At 34.4% G+C, this 18,231-nt stretch overlaps 1 protein-coding gene and 1 pseudogene across 2 annotated transcripts; one reads left to right on the top strand and one right to left on the bottom strand.

Moving 5' to 3' along the window:
* Positions 1 to 667: 667 nt before the first annotated feature.
* LOC124846699 (receptor-like cytosolic serine/threonine-protein kinase RBK2) lies at positions 668 to 4,528 on the bottom strand. 2 transcript variants are annotated; one of them, XM_047324022.2, is made up of 7 exons: positions 3,173 to 4,501; positions 2,437 to 2,688; positions 2,207 to 2,361; positions 1,877 to 1,956; positions 1,659 to 1,794; positions 1,417 to 1,566; positions 668 to 986 (listed from the first exon to the last, which is right to left on the bottom strand). In XM_047324022.2, exons 1-7 carry the CDS (start codon positions 3,522 to 3,524, stop codon positions 879 to 881), a joined length of 1,233 nt encoding a protein of 410 aa, XP_047179978.1. In that variant the 5' UTR covers positions 3,525 to 4,501; the 3' UTR covers positions 668 to 878. The 2 variants fall into 2 exon arrangements, with proteins under 2 accessions (XP_047179978.1, XP_087953470.1); XM_088097344.1 differs by lacking the exon at positions 668 to 986 and having other exon boundaries at positions 1,418 to 1,566; positions 1,663 to 1,794; positions 3,173 to 4,528.
* Positions 4,529 to 6,635: 2,107 nt separating this feature from the next.
* LOC124846693 (UDP-glycosyltransferase 88F5 pseudogene) lies at positions 6,636 to 7,677 on the top strand (annotated as a pseudogene).
* The last annotated feature ends 10,554 nt before the right edge of the window (positions 7,678 to 18,231 follow it).

The following is an 18,231-nucleotide window of genomic DNA, read 5'->3' on the forward strand; positions in this document are numbered from 1 at the left end:
CGCACGTGGTTGTGGGGATTCATATAATTTTTCTGTTTCACTCCTCCAACAACTCCTTCCACATTATACTTGTCATCTCTCCCTCCCACTTTTTTATCCCGACCCAAATACAATTATTCTTTGTCGGATATTTTTGCTCAAATTTATTACACTTCCATCCAATTCTTTCAACATTTTTCTTTTTAATTTTACTATTGTCTTATTAGTAATTTTAATAATAATAATAATATTTATACAGATTATTTACGAGCGAAACTGTGATTAATACTATTGAACGTATATTTATCCATTCCAAAACATCAATATTCAAGATTATGAATATTGAATTAGTATCTGGGTATGAAGACAATGATAAAAGCAAAAGTATATATATGATGACTATTTAATAAGAATTGTGCGGCCTCAATTCACTTAGCATATATCGTGTCTGTATGCAATGTGGTGCAGTTGATTGGTATGAACATTCCAAGAGCTACTAACAATTATTGAAGATTATGCACTTCCACTACTCTCCAACACAAATCAATTTTTTCGATCAAATGCTTCCAAGAGACCCAAATCTTAAAACAGATTTTGTTTACATCCGAAAGTTTATAGTGCCTTTCTTTTTGTGCTTTCCACGTAATGAACTTTTTCCACCTATTTGTAAGAATTACGTAAAGGAAGGGAGAGAAAAGGTATTTGTTTTTATTCAATAAATAATTTAGGTAGACCCTATTTTTCTATAAAGAATCTATTATGTACAGAGGTTGAAGGTTATAGAAGCATGCTGTTTTTTGGGCTAGGCAAAGGCAAAATTTTGAGTTCCAGAAGAAAGAAGAGATGATAGAGACCACCTTTCAGCCTTGACGATCGTGTGAGTACTATGTTGAATTCAGCTATTCGGAATCATGAAGTTCTTCTCGGAAGACTCTTCTGAAGAACGGCATTCGGGTTTTCTTCACGCCCTTAAAGCAGCTGAGATTGCCGTTCAGAAGCTGTACAACCTGCACCAAAGGGTCACATGCTTCATAAAGGACTTTGTCATAGTCACATGCTTCATAATGGACCTTGTCACACATGTTAAGGTACACAGACACACAGAAGGGTTAGTGGGTTGACTCGCAGATGTTCTGCCCCTAGAAAAAAGTGGACCACATTACATATGGAACACATCAGTACTGAATGACATGTCATAAGCATAAAACATCATTTCGATTCAGCTAACTAATTTTTTTTATTATGTAATCAATCACTAATTATCCTCAGTCTAAAGGTAATTACAGTTTTAGAATTTGTATACAAACAACAAATTTGTAAAAATGAAGTATTTCAAAGCAAAGTTTAATAAATTACATGTTTGGTAAAGACAATTAAACAAACAGTTTCACTGCAAAAAATCGACGTTGAGATTTGAAAAAGATAGAGACAACGTGCCTGTCTTGTAGAGGGGCGACGAATCGAGGACTGTTGTATGCACAAAGAAGCAGCTAAGAGCATAAGATTCATTTGCCTGGAGTCGAAGTCACCTGCTAGTGAAGGATCAATGAGCTCCATGATATCATTTTTTTTCAGCAATGGTTTTGCCTGAAAATTTGTTAGGATAAAAATAAAATCAAAATTTGGAGAGAAGGGGATGAAATTTGTGTGTAAAAAGAGTAAATAGTAAGATACTATACCCACAACACAAGGCTTTGCTGTGAATAATCAAGTGCTCGACGCCCACTCACTAATTCCAATAGCAACACACCAAATGCAAATATGTCTGTTTTCTCGTCCACTATGCCATGTAGCAAGTATTCGGGTGCAAGGTAACTGTAGCAGTAAAAATGGGACCAGAGTTAATAGGAAGCAGAAAAGCTTTTTTTACCAGAAACTAATTGCCAAGGTCACAAACCCGAAAGTTCCTTCAAATTTTGAAACCGTGTGGTGAGTCCAATTTTCTGGCAACCATTTTGCTAGCCCGAAATCACAAATCTGTTCAAAAAAATCGTAACGTTCCAATTTGTTCCTGAAGTATTTTTAAGTCTATTCTAACGTACATAACATTGAAATTGATGTGACCCAAGGGAAGTTTCGTCCATAACATAATGGGGAATCTTCCAAAAATGGTTTGTCTATAATGTAAATTCAAAACCCGAAAGAGAAATGCACTTGTTGTGATCAGTTATAGAATCAAACATATAGAACTGAATCCTAAGCCTTCATTTATGCATCCTTATCATACCTGAGGCTCAAAGTCCTCCGTGAGCAAGATATTGGCTGCTTTTATATCCCTGTGGATGATTCTTCTTTGACAACCCTCATGAAGATATAGTATACCCTTAGCTATTCCTAATGCAATTTTGTGCCTTGTACACCATGGTAGCTTCTCCTTGGAACCTAATGACCAACCAAATGATTATTTTGAACAAATATTGACTCTAAAAATGTAAGGGAGAAATTAACTACCATTACCATAAAGAACCGAAGCTAGGCTTCCTTTTTCAGACAACTCAAGAACCAGATACATTCCACCATCCACTCCATAGCCAACCAGCTTAGCAGTATTGGGATGGTTTACATGAGCCATTACACCGAGCTCTGATAAGAAATCCCCTATGATTTCATCAGCTGTTCCTCTTGTTAAACGTTTAATTGCCACTAGCTGACGATTTGGCAAACACCCTTTGTAGACTTCAGCATAGCCACCTTTCCCAATCAAATTTTCTGCACCAACCAACATAAAATTAAGAATTTAACTTAATTACACTAACAATATAAATTGCACCAACCAACGTTAATTTATAATTTAATCCAAGTACACTGAAAATATAAAGTGCACCTACCAACATAAATTTTGAATTTAATTCAAATACAGTAACAATATAAAGCTTTTTTTTTCTTTCACATTATCATCTAACAGTCTGTTTGGAATCTCGTTAAGAACACAATGTGCGCCTAAATAGTATGGTATTGGTAAAGGCTACATGAAGTTGATTCGCCATTAATGTGAAATTTTGAAACGACTTCCTAAAACTGACACACAAGGCGGAACACACTGTAGTCGAAGACTAGTATATACGATAACAATTTTTATTCTTGCAGCAGCCATAACTACTGTGATTTCTAATTCCTTTTCACAAAAAAAGATGATACGTAATTAGACTGAAAATTAAACCAAGCAAAGAAATCCAATCATGTGGTTGCATACCTTGGCTAAATGAATTGGTTGCAACCTGAATCTCATGATGAGTAAAGATCTTCCACGGTGACCTGCAAGGGGATGCATTTGCATCCAAGAAACAACTTGGGAGAATGGTCTCCCTCATGCTAGTGCTCATTCTTTTGGAGAGCTTGAGGGCACTGAGAGGGTGCAACGTGTTCGTATGTTTCTTCGACCCACTTCTAAACAAGTGAAGAAATGCATGCCACCTAGAACCATGTTTTGAAAGGTCTTGAGATTCAGAATCCACTGCAGGCTCTTTGGAAGAACTTGATTCTGAATCCGAGCTCCTGAAATAGTCTTCCAGAACTGTAACGGGGGAATCCACCTTTTCCTTCATTTTTTTTTGTGACCAATGAACACAGAAACCCTCAAGTAAAAGAAAAGATATCACACACCCACCAAGAAAGTGAGAAATTTCATGATGAGGGCTAACTTAGGAACACAAAAAAATGGATTTTTTTTTCAATGTTTCTTTCCTTTTTCTCTACAAAGTAAATATAAATTACAACACGACAAATCAAGGACAACCCATCAAACATGAAATTAGGCAGGCTTTCTAGGAATATCAAGGTAACCCAAGCAAGGAGAGTAAGAGAGGATGCAAAAATATCAAACGGAAGGACATTGCCCAAAACGGTTGTATCCCAGAAAAATAAATAATGGAATTTGGAATTCTTATCTTGATTTTTTCTCTCTAGAAAACCAATTAGGTAAAAACAGGGGAAAGACAAGGAAAGCTTCCTGAAGTGTAAGAATCAGAGAAGCCCAAGGGATAAGCCAAAGCGATAGAGAAAACCATATTTTGAAGAGACCCAAAACATACGTATCAGAAACAGAAAGATTACTCTGCATCCATACAGCGACACAGCATCTTAGAAACTCGCTAGGTGAATCGCACAGAAACTTGGATGATACAATACAGTGAAAGGGGAAGAGTAAACCACAAGTTAGGCAGCCGAGTAGCACAGAGAAAAAAATCCGATATTGTTTTCAACTCAAAGAAGAAACAGAGGAAAGCAGAGGAAGGGACAGTGGAGAGAACAGAGACAGAAGCATCAGAGGTTGTTTGGTTTACTTGGCCACCCCGCTTCAACAAACCACTATCATTGCCCTTTTCAATCTTGTCCCGCTACTAGTCACAATGTTTCTTTTGAATTTCGCATAAAAAAAAATAGTATATCTTGCGGCCCGAAAAAAAGTAATAGACGGTAGTTAAATAATATTTTGGAGTCTAATCTCCGTTACGCAGATTTTCGTGCCATAAATAAATAATTATTGCTATCATAGGTTGTGGATTTTCATCAGGCACCTTTCGAGATAAGAAACGAAAGTTGAGGCGAGGGTGAGGATTATGATTATGCTTTTTGGAGTTTGGATTGTAGAAGAAGATAGAAGAGTTGGCAAAGAAAATATGGCTTTGGCCATGCATACCAAAATGACTTTTATATAATTCTTCATATACTTTTTGTTTGACAAAATTTATTAAAAGTTGTTTCAATATTTTATTATGTAACAAAATTATAGTAACGATATATGAAACATCGTCCTTATCCTGGTCAGAGTCAGAGACGCCTATGTTGTTGGTCTCTTCAAGGATACGGCACGTGCAAAATGGTGTTTCTTTATTTCATTCTCAAACATGGATTGATTGCCCAAGTTGTTATATATAATCAGATAATTGCATTAATATTTGGTAAAAGTTATATTGCTAGAAAGAAAAATAATAACATGATATAAAAGAATAAAAGAAAAGTCAAAGGTAGGTTTAATGTATGGAAAATTCTACTTATAATTCTAAAATAATATTTTATACCCTAAGAATATACTCAAGGAGAATATATATGAAAAGAGAACAAAAGTTGTTAGATCAACCCTATCAAATACGCCTCATTCCGTCACAGTTGATTCAAGTGCGTAGAACTTTGTTTCTTCATTTTTAATTATTAAAGACAAGAAGTTAGTTATAGGTGTGGCCACACCATAATTCTGGTCATTATTATTGACATTATATGAACACTGGTAGGCATTTATTATTTATTTAAGAAGGGAAAAACAAATGAATTAAGTAATTAATTAAGAGGATCTGGTAATGAAGTGTGAGTTGCTTGGTGATGAAAATGTGTTATCTGGAAACAACGTAACGTTGTACCAATTCCGCAAGAGTATAAATATTATACTCGATTCGCTATCATTTCAGCGTAATTAACACAATCACTACGCACAAGCCAAAACCCTCAGCCAAGAAACTCAACCACTTATTATTATTACTCACCATTCTTCACTACCAAATTATCTCCCAGGCTCCACCCTCAATCATTTCACCCTATTAAACTATTTTTTTTATCTGTTTCCATGTTCCAAGTATCAGTTTTTCTAAGTAAAATAATAGCTAGTGATTATGTTTTTTCCGAATCTGTAGTGAATCTATTTTCGTACGCTTGAATTCTCCATTGATTGAGTTTTAAGGTGTGTCCAAATTGACTTCGTCAAGACAACAAAAAATGGCTACTTACTTCTCTCATCCAAAATTTCAATTTTTTCCTCACAAAAAATGTAAGCATCGTGTTATTATTATTAATAAAAATAATAGCTCATCGTAATTTGATTCAGTCTACATTACAAAAATAGGTTGAGTTGAATTAATCTACTAATGAAAAAAAAGAGAGATCTTAGCTTCTTCTATCCAAGAGGATCTTAGTTAATTTTTTGGTATTGAACTTTTTTTAATACTAGCCAAATATAATATATAAAATAAACTAACTATGATAATTATGTATATATTCTAACTTTCTTAAACAATAAAACCTTAAAAATTATATAATAAAAACATAATATATATTCGGTTCAGTGTAAAATTATAAATATATTTAGTTTTTAATACAATAAAAAATTATAGTACACATCTTTTAATTAGATTAATTTTTTTAAAATTTTATTAATTAAATGCTTATTTCGTCCCATGTTAAGAGATGAATTTCTGTTTAGTACCCGATTTTAAAAATGCTTCTATTTTATCCCAAAGTAGTATAAATTGTATCAATTAGACCATTTCCGTTAAATTGACATAAACGAAGTTAACTCCTTGCACTTTTTCTTCTCTCTCCTCTACATTTCCTGTTCCAGTTTTTTCTGTTCTTCTTCCTCATTTTTCCTGCTCTTATGCTCTTATGCTCCTCTATCATGCAATTAATATTTTGGAGTATTTTCTTCTGCTCCGTTGCTCCAAAATTGCAAACCAATAATAACGAAGGTTGCAGAAAATATATGCTTTAGTGTACCTGCTCCTCTCATGTTAGATTTTTCAGGGGAGGGAGGGTTGTTCTCTCGCTTAGATTGCGGTGATGGAGGTGGCGGTGAATGGAGGTGGTGGTGATGGAGGAGCATAAGATTGGTGGGGGAGAAGATTGATCTGGTGGAGGTGGCCACGAAGAAAGGGTAGGCGAAAAAGGACACAATTGTAATGTATCCAGCACCAGGCATAGGCCACCCAAAGCTCATCCAAACGCACCGTTTCAACATCACCATCATCCTCACGGGCCTCCTCGACCACCCCACCATCGAAGCATATATCTGCCGCATCACCGCCACCCATCCTTCCATCTCCTTCCTCCGCCTACCCCACATCCCACTCTCCGCCTCAACCTCCGTAAGCCTCGTCGCTAGAGCCTTCGGCTTCATCAAAGCAAATGCTTCCAACGTGGGCACCTCCCTCTCCCAAATCTCCCAAACCTCCGTCGTCAAAGACTTCTTTATCGACCTCTTCTACACTTCTGCCATGGAATCAGCTTCTTCCATGGGAATCCCAGTCTACTACTTCTTCAATTCTGGCGCCACCGTTCTCACGCTCTTCTCGTACTTTCCGAAACTCCACGAAGAGAGGAGCAAGTCGTTTAAGGATATGGTCGGGGTGGAACTGCGCGTGCCGGGCAATGCGCCTCTGAAGGCGGTGAACATGCCGGAACCCCTATTAGATGGCTACGAGGAATGTCTGCGATGCCTGGAGGAACAATCGAGCAGAAGCGTGGTGTATATGTGTTTCGGAAGCAGAGGATAATGGTGATGAATCAAGAAGCAGCAAAGCCAGGGGATCAATTCGACTTGGCTTCAGTGTTGCCATATGGGTTCCTTGAGAAGACCAAGGATCGAGGCATGGTGGTCAAGGCCTGGGCACCGCAAGTGGAGGTGCTGAGTTGTGAATCGGTGAAGGGGTTTGTGAGTCAATGCGGATGGAACTCGGTGTTGGAAGGGGTGGTGGCGGGGGTGTCGATGGTTGCATGGCCACTGTACACAGAGCAACACATGAACAAGGAGGTGATGGTGGGAGAGATGAAGGTGGTTGTTGTGTGAATCAGAGGGTAGGAGATGGGTTTGTGAGTGCAGAGGAAGTAGAAAAGAGAGTGAGGGAAGTGATGGAGACAAAGGAGATCATGGAGAGAAGCTTCAAGCTCAAACAAAAGGTGGGAATGCCAATAGGATCAATGAGATTATAACTAGAGAATCAATGACGACTGCAACTGACAAGTGCAAAACATTCATGAGTCATGAACGTGCATTCTTCCTTAGCATTAATTTAGAGAGAGAAGAAAAAGTACAGAGAATTAACTCCATTTATGTCAATTTAACATAAAAGATATAATTAATACAATTTATATTTTTTTGAAATAAAATAAAAGTATTTTAAAACCGAATACTAAAAATTTATCTAAAACCAACTAAGCATTTAAAGCTTATATATATAAATATATAAATATAATGTTTTTGTGCTGACATTATTATAAGTTTTTATTTTAAAAAAATAAATAAAAGGACATACGTCTGGAAAATACGGAACAATTGAACGTGTTTGCAGTGGTCACGTCATGGCCTTTCCATATGTTTCTTGCGCACCGTTTGGTGAATAACTTTTCTATCCATTGATATCCAAACTAGAGTCCACAGTGATCACAGTTACATGAGTTCAAACATAACAGATTAAAAATAAATAAATTATGTCAGTTCAATACAACATATATATTTAATACAATAATATTAAACTAAATCGAATATCATAAAATCTTATCTTTATTACTTTAATGTCTGTTAGTAACAAGGAAAAAGATGAAATGGATAAAAGATCCAATAGTTCATAAAGTACGAAAAAAAAATAAGACATTTGATTATAAATCAATAAAGAAAAGACAACAAAATTAGTATACGGGATATAATGCAATTAATTCCAGAACTTTTTCTTTTTCTTATAAGTTAATGCCATCGGTGTCTTTATGTAAAAATTTTATTAAAAAACATGGAAAAATCATTCAAAATTGTTGCAACCGGAATCGCGACGGGACGACGATCCAAAAAAGGAAACGGGTTTTGAAAAGAGATTTTGGAGTCGCCACCATAGTTTATTATGGGAAAGTACGGGAAAACCATAAAACGATAAAGCACGGTCCACGAAAACCAAAGATTGGGTTCGGGAGTCGGTTACGCGTGGGGAAGGTGTTAGCACCCCACAACGCATGTCCTAAGGCAGTACCTTTAACTAAATGCACGAATATGATGTGGTTTTTAAAATGTTTAACTATCCCCTAAAATAAAATTCTAAATAAACAAAACATATTTTTTAGTTTTTTGGGCCCGACAAGGATTGACCTTGCTCCTACGTATTCTCATTCAAAAATGAGAAATCAGGGTTACGTAGTTCTTTTGGAAACTGTGTTGAAAATTTTGATTAAGAAATTGTTTGAAAATTTGGTTTGGAAATGATTTTGTATTTTTGGGAAATGAACCTGACAAGGACTAGCCTTGCTCCTACGTATCTCCACTCTTGATGGAGAATCAAGGATCACGTAGTTCTGGGAAGATTGTTGGTTGTTTAAAATTGTTGATGTTTTTGGATTTTTTGAAGATTTTATACCTTTTTTGTATTTTGTTTTTTTTTTTGGAAAGAGAAAAGGTTTTTAGCACAAGGACGATGCGTGCGATCACACATGTGCTTAACCTTTTAAAACGTATTTTTGTAATTTTACTTAAGAAAGGGAAAAAGTTTTTAGCACAAGGACGATGCGTGCGATCACACATGTGCTTAAACCTTTAAAATATATTTTTTGTAATTTTAGAAAAGAAGAAGGAAAGGTTTTAGCACAAGGACGATGCGTGCGATCACACATGTGCCTAAACCTTTAAAATATATTTTTGTAATTTTAGAAAAGAAGAAGAAAAGGTTTTAGCACAAGGACGATGCGTGCGATCACACATGTGCCTAAACCTTTTAAATATATTTTTTGTAGTTTTAGAAAAGAAGAAGAAAAGGTTTTAGCACAAGGACGATGCGTGCGATCACACATGTGCCTAAACCTTTTAAATATATTTTTTGTAGTTTTAGAAAAGAAGAAAAAAAGGTTTTAGCACAAGGACGATGCGTGCGATCACACATGTGCCTAAACCTTTTAAAATATTTTTGTTAATTTTATTTTTTTATAAGTAAAATTATTATATATATATTTTGAAATAAGTGGATATTTAAAAGAAATAAATAAAATAAAATGAAATGAAATAAGATGAATAAAAAGGCAAATAAATAAATAAAAAAAAACAACAAAATGGGGGTGCCAAAATAAATAAAAAGGGGTGTCGAACGGTCAGTCGAAAAGCTTGGTTAACGAGCGGTCTGTGGAAGAAATGAATTGGACGAGCGCCAGAATAAGGAGTGACCTGCGCGAGCGCTATTTGCTTCCTGAACGAAAGCTTAAAACCGAACGCTTGGAGACAAACGTCATCGAGACCGAACGTTCAAACGAAGACCGAACGCTTATTAAACAATATAACCAAACGCTTGCTAACACATTACACGACCGAACGTTCACTAACACAAAACAAAACTGAACGTTCACATAACATGACCGAACGTTCACATATAACATGACCGGACGTTCACATGAAGACCGAACGTTCATTAAAACATTATGACCGAACGGTTGACTCTTTGTATGACCGAACGTCCTAAAGGTCAGTATGGACGAACGTTCGAATAAGGCAAAGTACGGATGGTGGAGGACGAACGTTCGTTAAAGTTAAAGGACGAACGGTTGCATGCGCAGTTGATGGCGAACGGACGCTGGGAAACGGGCTGTATGACGAGCATTCGTTGAGGAATTGGAGAACGGACGCTGGGGAAACGAGGCTGAAAGACGAGCGCTCGTTGTGGACGAGCGTTCGTTGGGAAGGTGAGGCGGGATGACGAACGTTCGTTGGGACGAGCGTTCGTTGGGGATATGACGAACGTACGTTGAGTACAGAAGGGTAGATGACGAGCGTTCATTGGATGATGTGACGAACGGACGTTGAGAAGAGGAGGCTGGTCGACGAGCGCTCGTTGGGGACGAGCGTTCGTTTGGAAGATGAGGCGGGATGACGAACGCTCGTTATGGACGAGCGTTCGTTGGGAAGTGTGGGAAATGGAGGCCGAATGACGAGCGTTCGAAAAAAGGCCGAAAAACGTGCGTTTATTATGGGCTTGGCCCACCCGGGTAGTTTCTAACCTAGAATTCCCTTAGGGGTTCTGCCTTCCCATTCTCATTCACAATCAGCACATGAGAAACCCAGGGTCCCTTTCTCTGATCGGACTAGCCTAGGGCTGGGATTGCCTCCCTTGAACACCTACGCCACTACTTCTTCCAACCAGCCACCGCGCCACCACCTTCCACCCGTCTCGGCGTCGGCGGCGACCCCAAGCACCACCGGAACCACGGCCGGCCACGACGTTCTCTCCCCCTCTCTCTCTCGCACTAGCCTAGGGTTGAGGCTTTTTCACCTTGGGCACCTCCTGCCGCCGCTCCAACTCTCCCTCTCCGTCTTGATTTTCTTATTGGTTGCTATTCACTGGTTCAAATCTGATTTTGCCTGGAATTGGTTGAGGAACAGAAACGTTGAAGACTGTGGAAAATCAGAGCTTGTGCTGCTCCATGTCTTTGAAAAGGAGAGACCGAAAATGGATTTCTATAGCTTCATTATGCATTGGAATGTGTTTGTGTGCGTATGAGTATGAATCGTGAATGAAGAGTTTATCCTGCTCTGAGTATTGATTGGGTCATGAGAAAATGATGAGTGAAGTTGAGAAATGGATTTGCTTGGAGGAGAGAAACACGATCAGAGAAGTGGAGAATCAAAGGGGTTGATGGAAGCTTGCGAGGGAGGGAGACAAAGGTTGGAGTAGGGAAATGGGTGAAGATGGTTAAGGGTAGGATGAGGCTGGGGTGGTGAAACAGAGAATGAATGGAAGGGGAGGTTAGTGAGTGGCGGACGATATTGGAGGTTTCAGATCGAAGACAACATGTAATTATACATTGGATGATGATGGAGAAACGCGGACATTCACACAACAATGCATTATCAATGGAACAACATCCAGTATGAAGCATAATACATCCAAGACTTATGACTATACGAGTGAGCAAGTCTACTTACCTCTTGGAGCTCCACTGGTTGTCGTTAGCTCCGCTAATCCGATGCCTCCTCCTCCTTCGTTCAAGCTAACCTTTGTCTTTGCAGGTGCCAACAATGGTGGACCTCAGAAGCAGTGTCCAATCCTCTTTTTTCTTTTCTTCCTCCAAACTCTCCTCTCTTTTTTCTCCAGTACCCCCAGCAAAATTTCTCTCCTTTTTTGAAGGCCCGCTGTAGCTCCTCCCCAAAATTCCCCTTTCTCTCTGCTTTTCTGTGCTACCCTCCCATTCCGTATACCAAATCGTGCATATGCCATGTAGGCTCCAAAACGTCTCTGCCACCCGCACACTCTGCAAAAACGGTTTCTTGCACCCTCTCCCTCCAACACACGTACACGTCGTACCCCCAACCAAAACACTTTTCTTTTCTCGCATATTTTTTACTAAAGACAAAACGTCCCCTTTTCCTAATTCTTTTTTTTTTAATAAAATAAAAAGGTAAAAACTAAAAAAACAAAAACTAAAGACACCAGTAAACTAATAAGAAAATACATAAATAAATAATAAAAACGAAAATAATAAAATAAAAAAAATAATAAAAAGGGTAAATAATAAAACAAAGGAGAACAGTTTACGGTAAAGCCAAAACCCCAATCCGGACGAAATTCGGTATTGACAAAAATGCATAAAATGCATGATAAAATTATATCACATGAGTAAAAAAACTTATTGTGAATAAATAATTCGATTTATTTTAATCTCAACCGTTTTTCCTATTTGGTAAACCATATAAAGCCTAAATTACAATGGATTGAATCCATCTCAACTTTGTTTATTTTTATTCTTTTTTTATATATTATTTCCCTTTATATGAATAAAATGTAAAAAGTTAGAAATTATTAAAATAAAATTGGTTTAAAAATAAAAATGTACTAATTCTTTTAAGATTTTATTTCATCTCTTTAAACAATCCAATGTCACTCAATCCATGTTTTGATTGGTGTAACTTTCCACTTTAATAGTATAAAATTACCAAAATGAAACGTTACGTAGATGCTAAAAGAACAATTAGGTAAAACAAACATCCTTCAAATAAAAGATCTACTTTAGATTTATCTAACAACTCATATGTTTCTCCTCATCTCTATCTGGAACAACTGAAAAAGTGAATTATTAAGCTCACATCATTAGGTGATCATCACAAACGAGAAACAACATACAAAGACAGGCAACATAAAAACAAGAGTAAGCTAGTTTACAATTGAGGAACAACATATATATATATATATAACTCATTTAAAACATGTTACATACAACAAACATATCACTACACAATTATCAAACACTTTATGCCGGACACTTATTATGAATGGACTGTCCGGACTTAGAATTATTGTCGAGCTATGGCGGGTTGTGTACTTTTGGTGGCTTCTACTGCTTTGCAAAGCCATTGCCAGTGGATTTCACCCTACCACACTCACAAGGATAGTCTGTTCCAAGCCTTGGAGCATACTAGAAGCCCCCAAGACTAAGACCTCCTTCTACTCCTCATGACATGGATCAATCATTTCTACTTGAGAATGAAAGACCATTGGAGTTTCAGGATAACTCCCAAGACCGAGCTCATGCATTCATTTTAAACATACTTGAACCTCACCAAGAAGATTCACTTTGGAACTTACTTTCATAACTTTGAAACCACATACTTTCACTTTGAATCTCGACTCATGACTTTGATGTTCATACAACTCATACACAATCATACATCATATCCAATTTAATCAATACATAACTCAAATCATTTATAAACAACGAAAGAAAGGGCATACCAACAACTTGGGCCAGTCGCTTAGCGCATACACTTGCTGAACGACCACAGAGTTCCCTCGCACAACGACCCAGCTTGTTGTGCAAATACACAGACAATATCCCCAGACCCCAAACCACTCGCTCAACGACCCAGTTTGTTGTGTGAATAAAACTCACAATGGTTCCAGACCCCAACATCTCGCTCAACGACCCAACTCGCTGTGCGAAAACAGAAACAGTGGGTTTTGCTTACTCACCTCTCACTCAACGCACCAAATCTATTCGCTCAGCTAAAACTCATTTTCTTAGCACACCAAGTTTGTTCGCTCAACGAGATTGCATAATTCTGCAGCACCAAAACTACAAAATTTGTGCATCTCAACCATTCTTGACCACTTTTATGCACCTTTCCCAACTTCTAACACTCCTAGATTATATTATACCATCAATTAGACTTAGACAACTTCATACAAACCATCATCAACTCATTTTTAAGTGACTACTACAAGGTTCTATTCCATAACTTACCAAAATCTCACTTTATAGACCCAACTTGGATTCTACTAGTTTTAGCTTGCTTTTAAACAAGTTAGGGACTCTAACAAGTCCCAAAAGACTCAATAAAATCAACCAAAATGACCAATTACTCACAAAACTCCCAATTCAAGTTTTCACTAGTCCAACCCCAAGAATTTAGTTCTAAACCAACATTGACTCTACCTAATTACCACCACATACTCATAACTCATTCTTTCCATTTTAAATGTTTGAGCAAGTTAGAAAACAATTCCTAAACACTCCCAACTGCATCAAACCAGTTCATCACCCCTTCCTCACCATTTCACTACCACAAACCTCCACTTAAACCAAATAAATTACAACCAAGACTAACTCTTTTTCTTCTAACAGTTCAATCAACACAATTCACTTCATCAACATCAAATCCAACCTCACAAACATACATACAACATATTCAACATGTTATACAACATTCATTATCACTCAAATCATCAATATCACCCAATTAGTTCAATTATCACTAACACACAATAACATTTTTCATCCAAACAATTTAGTACTCACATAACATTAAGCTTATACCACACACTTCAATTAAACCACAATTATTTAGCTTTCCTTATCTCTCAAAGAAACTACCCAACTCTAAAAATGCTTCACCGATTACTTGAACAGCAAGGAATACCTAGACGAACCTACGAAACATAAAATTGAAAACGGACAGAGACGTTAGAACTCTAGATGAATCAAGATCGTATAGGAGATGTATGATTTACACATGCAATAGTCCAATATTCCTCTAAAATAGATTTAGGAATGGAAGGGGAAAAATGAGTCGAAACTTATTTGCTGTATTGAAGAAATTGATTGGGTAGAAATGTAGACTTCGTTGTCGTGGTCGATTATGTACCTCCTGATCATTAAAGAGATGACTCAGGAGTTAGAACTCTTAGACAAAAGGTAGAGAACTCTAAAAAAATGGTTTCTAGAGAGATGATATGTTTTAAAATAATGAAACTCGTTTATAACAAAACTATTTATAATAAAACCGTTTAAAATTAAAATAATCGAGTATCACTATTTTTAGACTACCACCACTTCTAAAATACTATTTTCAGGTTAACAAGGAGTTAAATTTGAACAAGGTTAAATCATATCTAGGTTTTTGTAAACATGGGTAATATTTTTTAATAAAGTTTATATTAGAGTACATATGTCACGTTACTTACATAAATACCGTTATTTATATAAGTAATGTTACTTAATTTTTTTTATATATCTTGTAAGTATATATTAATGGAGAAAATATTTGAAATATTAAGACGTGGAGTTATCTATATAACCTATACAATTAAGTTAAACACTTATTTTAATAAATTTAGTATTGAAGTAAATTTTAATATTGAGTATTTAGATTTATTTAACACCATAAAATTTATAAAATTAAAATAAAATCACTTAATAATATCTCCATCTATTAACAAAAAACTGGTTTTTAGCAATTTATTTTGTTCCTAATAGGATATACAGGTTTTTATTATTTTGCTCTTCCATGTTAAAAGCTTATTTTAAGATCTTCATCTATACTTTTAGCATAATATACACTATATCTCATATTTTAATATTTGAACTTAATTTTTAATATAAATCAAAATCATTATTTGATGTAAATATAATTATAAATAGAAAATATTTTCTTACTAAAATAAATTTATTTTTTACTAAACCATAAATAAAATTAATGAAAATTCAAACATTAATTATATAAAACAATTTTACGGACTAATTAATAAATTAAAAATGAAATACACCATTTCAATATTAATCATAAAACTCAAAATTAATAAAATTTCAATTCAAACTTGAGGTAGTATATTATATCATTCTAGAACATTTTTTAGGTTCTCTATATTTCATTAACTTTTTGTGATGACAATATTTTTTTCCTCATAGTATTGATAATTGAAAATTTGATAGGATTTGAAGGTGTTTCGTTTTCTTTGTCTATAGTTTTCATACTCTTTCTTTTTACGACATTTGGGAAAATTTACGACGTTGTGTTTTAAAAAATTCATTGATGTATTTATACTTGTTGTAATTTTCCTTGATCATGAAAAAAAAAACTCATTACATATCAACAATTTTATTCTTCAAAACATGGAATATACTTGCAATTAGATGTGTGTCATCTTCACCTGTGGACTCACAATTTTTTTTCGTAAAATTTTATCTTTTTTTCCATTAAGTATAATATTTTTTTTGAGTTAATTTGAAAATAAGCTTGTATTCAGTATAAAGGAAATATGGTTATAATATAGGGATATTTTCACATTTTTGTGAATTTTCAATAGAAGGGAAAACAAAATTTGGCATTAAATTTATTATGGTAATTGGGGAAATATTAAGAGGATTTGAACAATTTGTCAAATAATAATAAGCTTACTATTTATAATTATTTGGATCCATTTTATAAGAAAGAAATAAAACAGGATTTAGAAATTAGAAGTGTGATTGAGATTAAAATACCATATATATATATATATATATATATATATATATATATATATATATATATATATATATAATTTAAAATATATACTTTTAATTTCTTACCCTTTCTCCATTTCCAGTATCACATGTCTATTATTATTTACCTGTTTTAAATTATGTATATGTTGTTTTGTTCTTGGGAAATTATTTAATTTTCTTTTCCAATATCACTCGACATATCCAAAACCAATATATTCAACATGATCTATATAACTACATGTTATATTATTGTTCTTTGCTTTTAAATCTTTTAGAACCCAACACGAGTTCATTACTTTGATGCTTTAACAATTGTTTACTTAAGACAACTTTTCTATCTTACATCTGACTCAACTTGACCTGATTGTTCTTTGTTCAAGTAGATGACTCAATCAGAGGTAAATTAAAAATTTATGTGAAAGTTCATAAAATACTTTTACTAATTATAAAACATATACCAAAATATTTATTCAAAACACAACATTTCATAAATATTTTGAGATTATAAATTTCAATAATCATTTCACGTGTTATCAATAAATTTAGTGAACTTGTAATTAAATTTAATTATTCGCTAACATAATTTAAAAAAATATATATATTCAATTGAACACATTAATTTTAATATAATAGTAGTCGACAATAATTGATAAATAATTTTTCTTTTGATAGTCAAGAAAATAGAAAGAAAAAAAAAGATTTGTGATTTTGGTTAACTTTCATCTGACATAATTTTTGGTTAAAGATGCCAATGATAGGTAAAATTGGAGTATAAAGCACTTGTCAAAAAATATTGGAGAAGAATTGTTTTTATTTTATGGTTCAAATTTCTTTCTTATTTTTTAATTTTTTAAAATTTTAGATTCTTTACCATAGAGAATTATTTTTATTTGCCGATATTAGATAAAATTGAATTTTTATGTAAAATTGTATGTGTGTATATATATATATATATATATATATATATATATATATAATATATATATATATATATATATATATTATATATATATTATATATATATATATTGTGTTTTTGTAGTATTTGATTTTCAAGTTTAATTTTTGATGTGAATTGTTTTCATGTTTGATTTGGAATCCTTGAGTTATTGAAAATTATCTTTAGAACTAGTATTGAAATTAAATACGTTTGTATATAGTAATAGAATTTGGTTCATTAATAATTTTAGATTCTTGAATTATTGTATGATTTCACTTATTGTATTTGAGTATTCTTATGAATTGATTTTACATAAATATGAAATTGAGATAATTTAGAATACAAGAGAATGAAGTGGTTAAAGTCTAATCTGGACAAATTCTAAATACACTAGTTATGTTAATTTTTTGTTATATACCAACTTTGATAAAAGTATAAAAATAATTTGAGTTAAATATGTTTTTAGTCCCTAAATTATTGGTCGTTTTTGGTTTTCGTTCCTCTTTCAAAGTAAGGTACAATTTGGTCCTCATTCTTTTCGAAACGTTCGTTTTAGTCCTCGAAAACTAAACACTGTTTAAAAATTTGGTCCTCATTTAGCAACAAATGAGGACTAAAACCAAAATTCCGAGGACTAAAACGAATGTTTCGAAAAGAATGAGGATCAAATTGTACCTTACTTTGAAAGAGGGACGAAAACCAGAAACAACCAATAGTTTAGGGACTAAAAACATATTTAACCCTTATGTCATTCTTGTGTTAACAAAGTATTTTAACTAGAAATAACATTAGATCATAATGTTCACAAAAACACAATATAAATTA

This window comes from Vigna umbellata, chromosome 8, assembly GCF_029865625.1.
Source record: "Vigna umbellata cultivar VRB3 chromosome 8, Vumbellata_1.0, whole genome shotgun sequence".
Classification (NCBI taxonomy): Eukaryota; Viridiplantae; Streptophyta; class Magnoliopsida; order Fabales; family Fabaceae; genus Vigna; species Vigna umbellata.

What these genes read in the sequence shown, in the direction of transcription:
- LOC124846699 (XM_047324022.2), bottom strand. Translation starts at nt 3,524, where the DNA reads ATGAAGGAAAAGGTGGATTCCCCCGTTACAGTTCTGGAAGACTATTTC. An exon ending in CGGAGGACTTTGAGCCTCAG is followed by an intron (nt 1,957 to 2,206) that starts GTATGATAAGGA and finishes TTTTTTGAACAG; the next exon opens with ATTTGTGATTTCGGGCTAGC. An exon ending in AGCAAAGCCTTGTGTTGTGG is followed by an intron (nt 1,567 to 1,658) that starts GTATAGTATCTT and finishes ACAAATTTTCAG; the next exon opens with GCAAAACCATTGCTGAAAAA.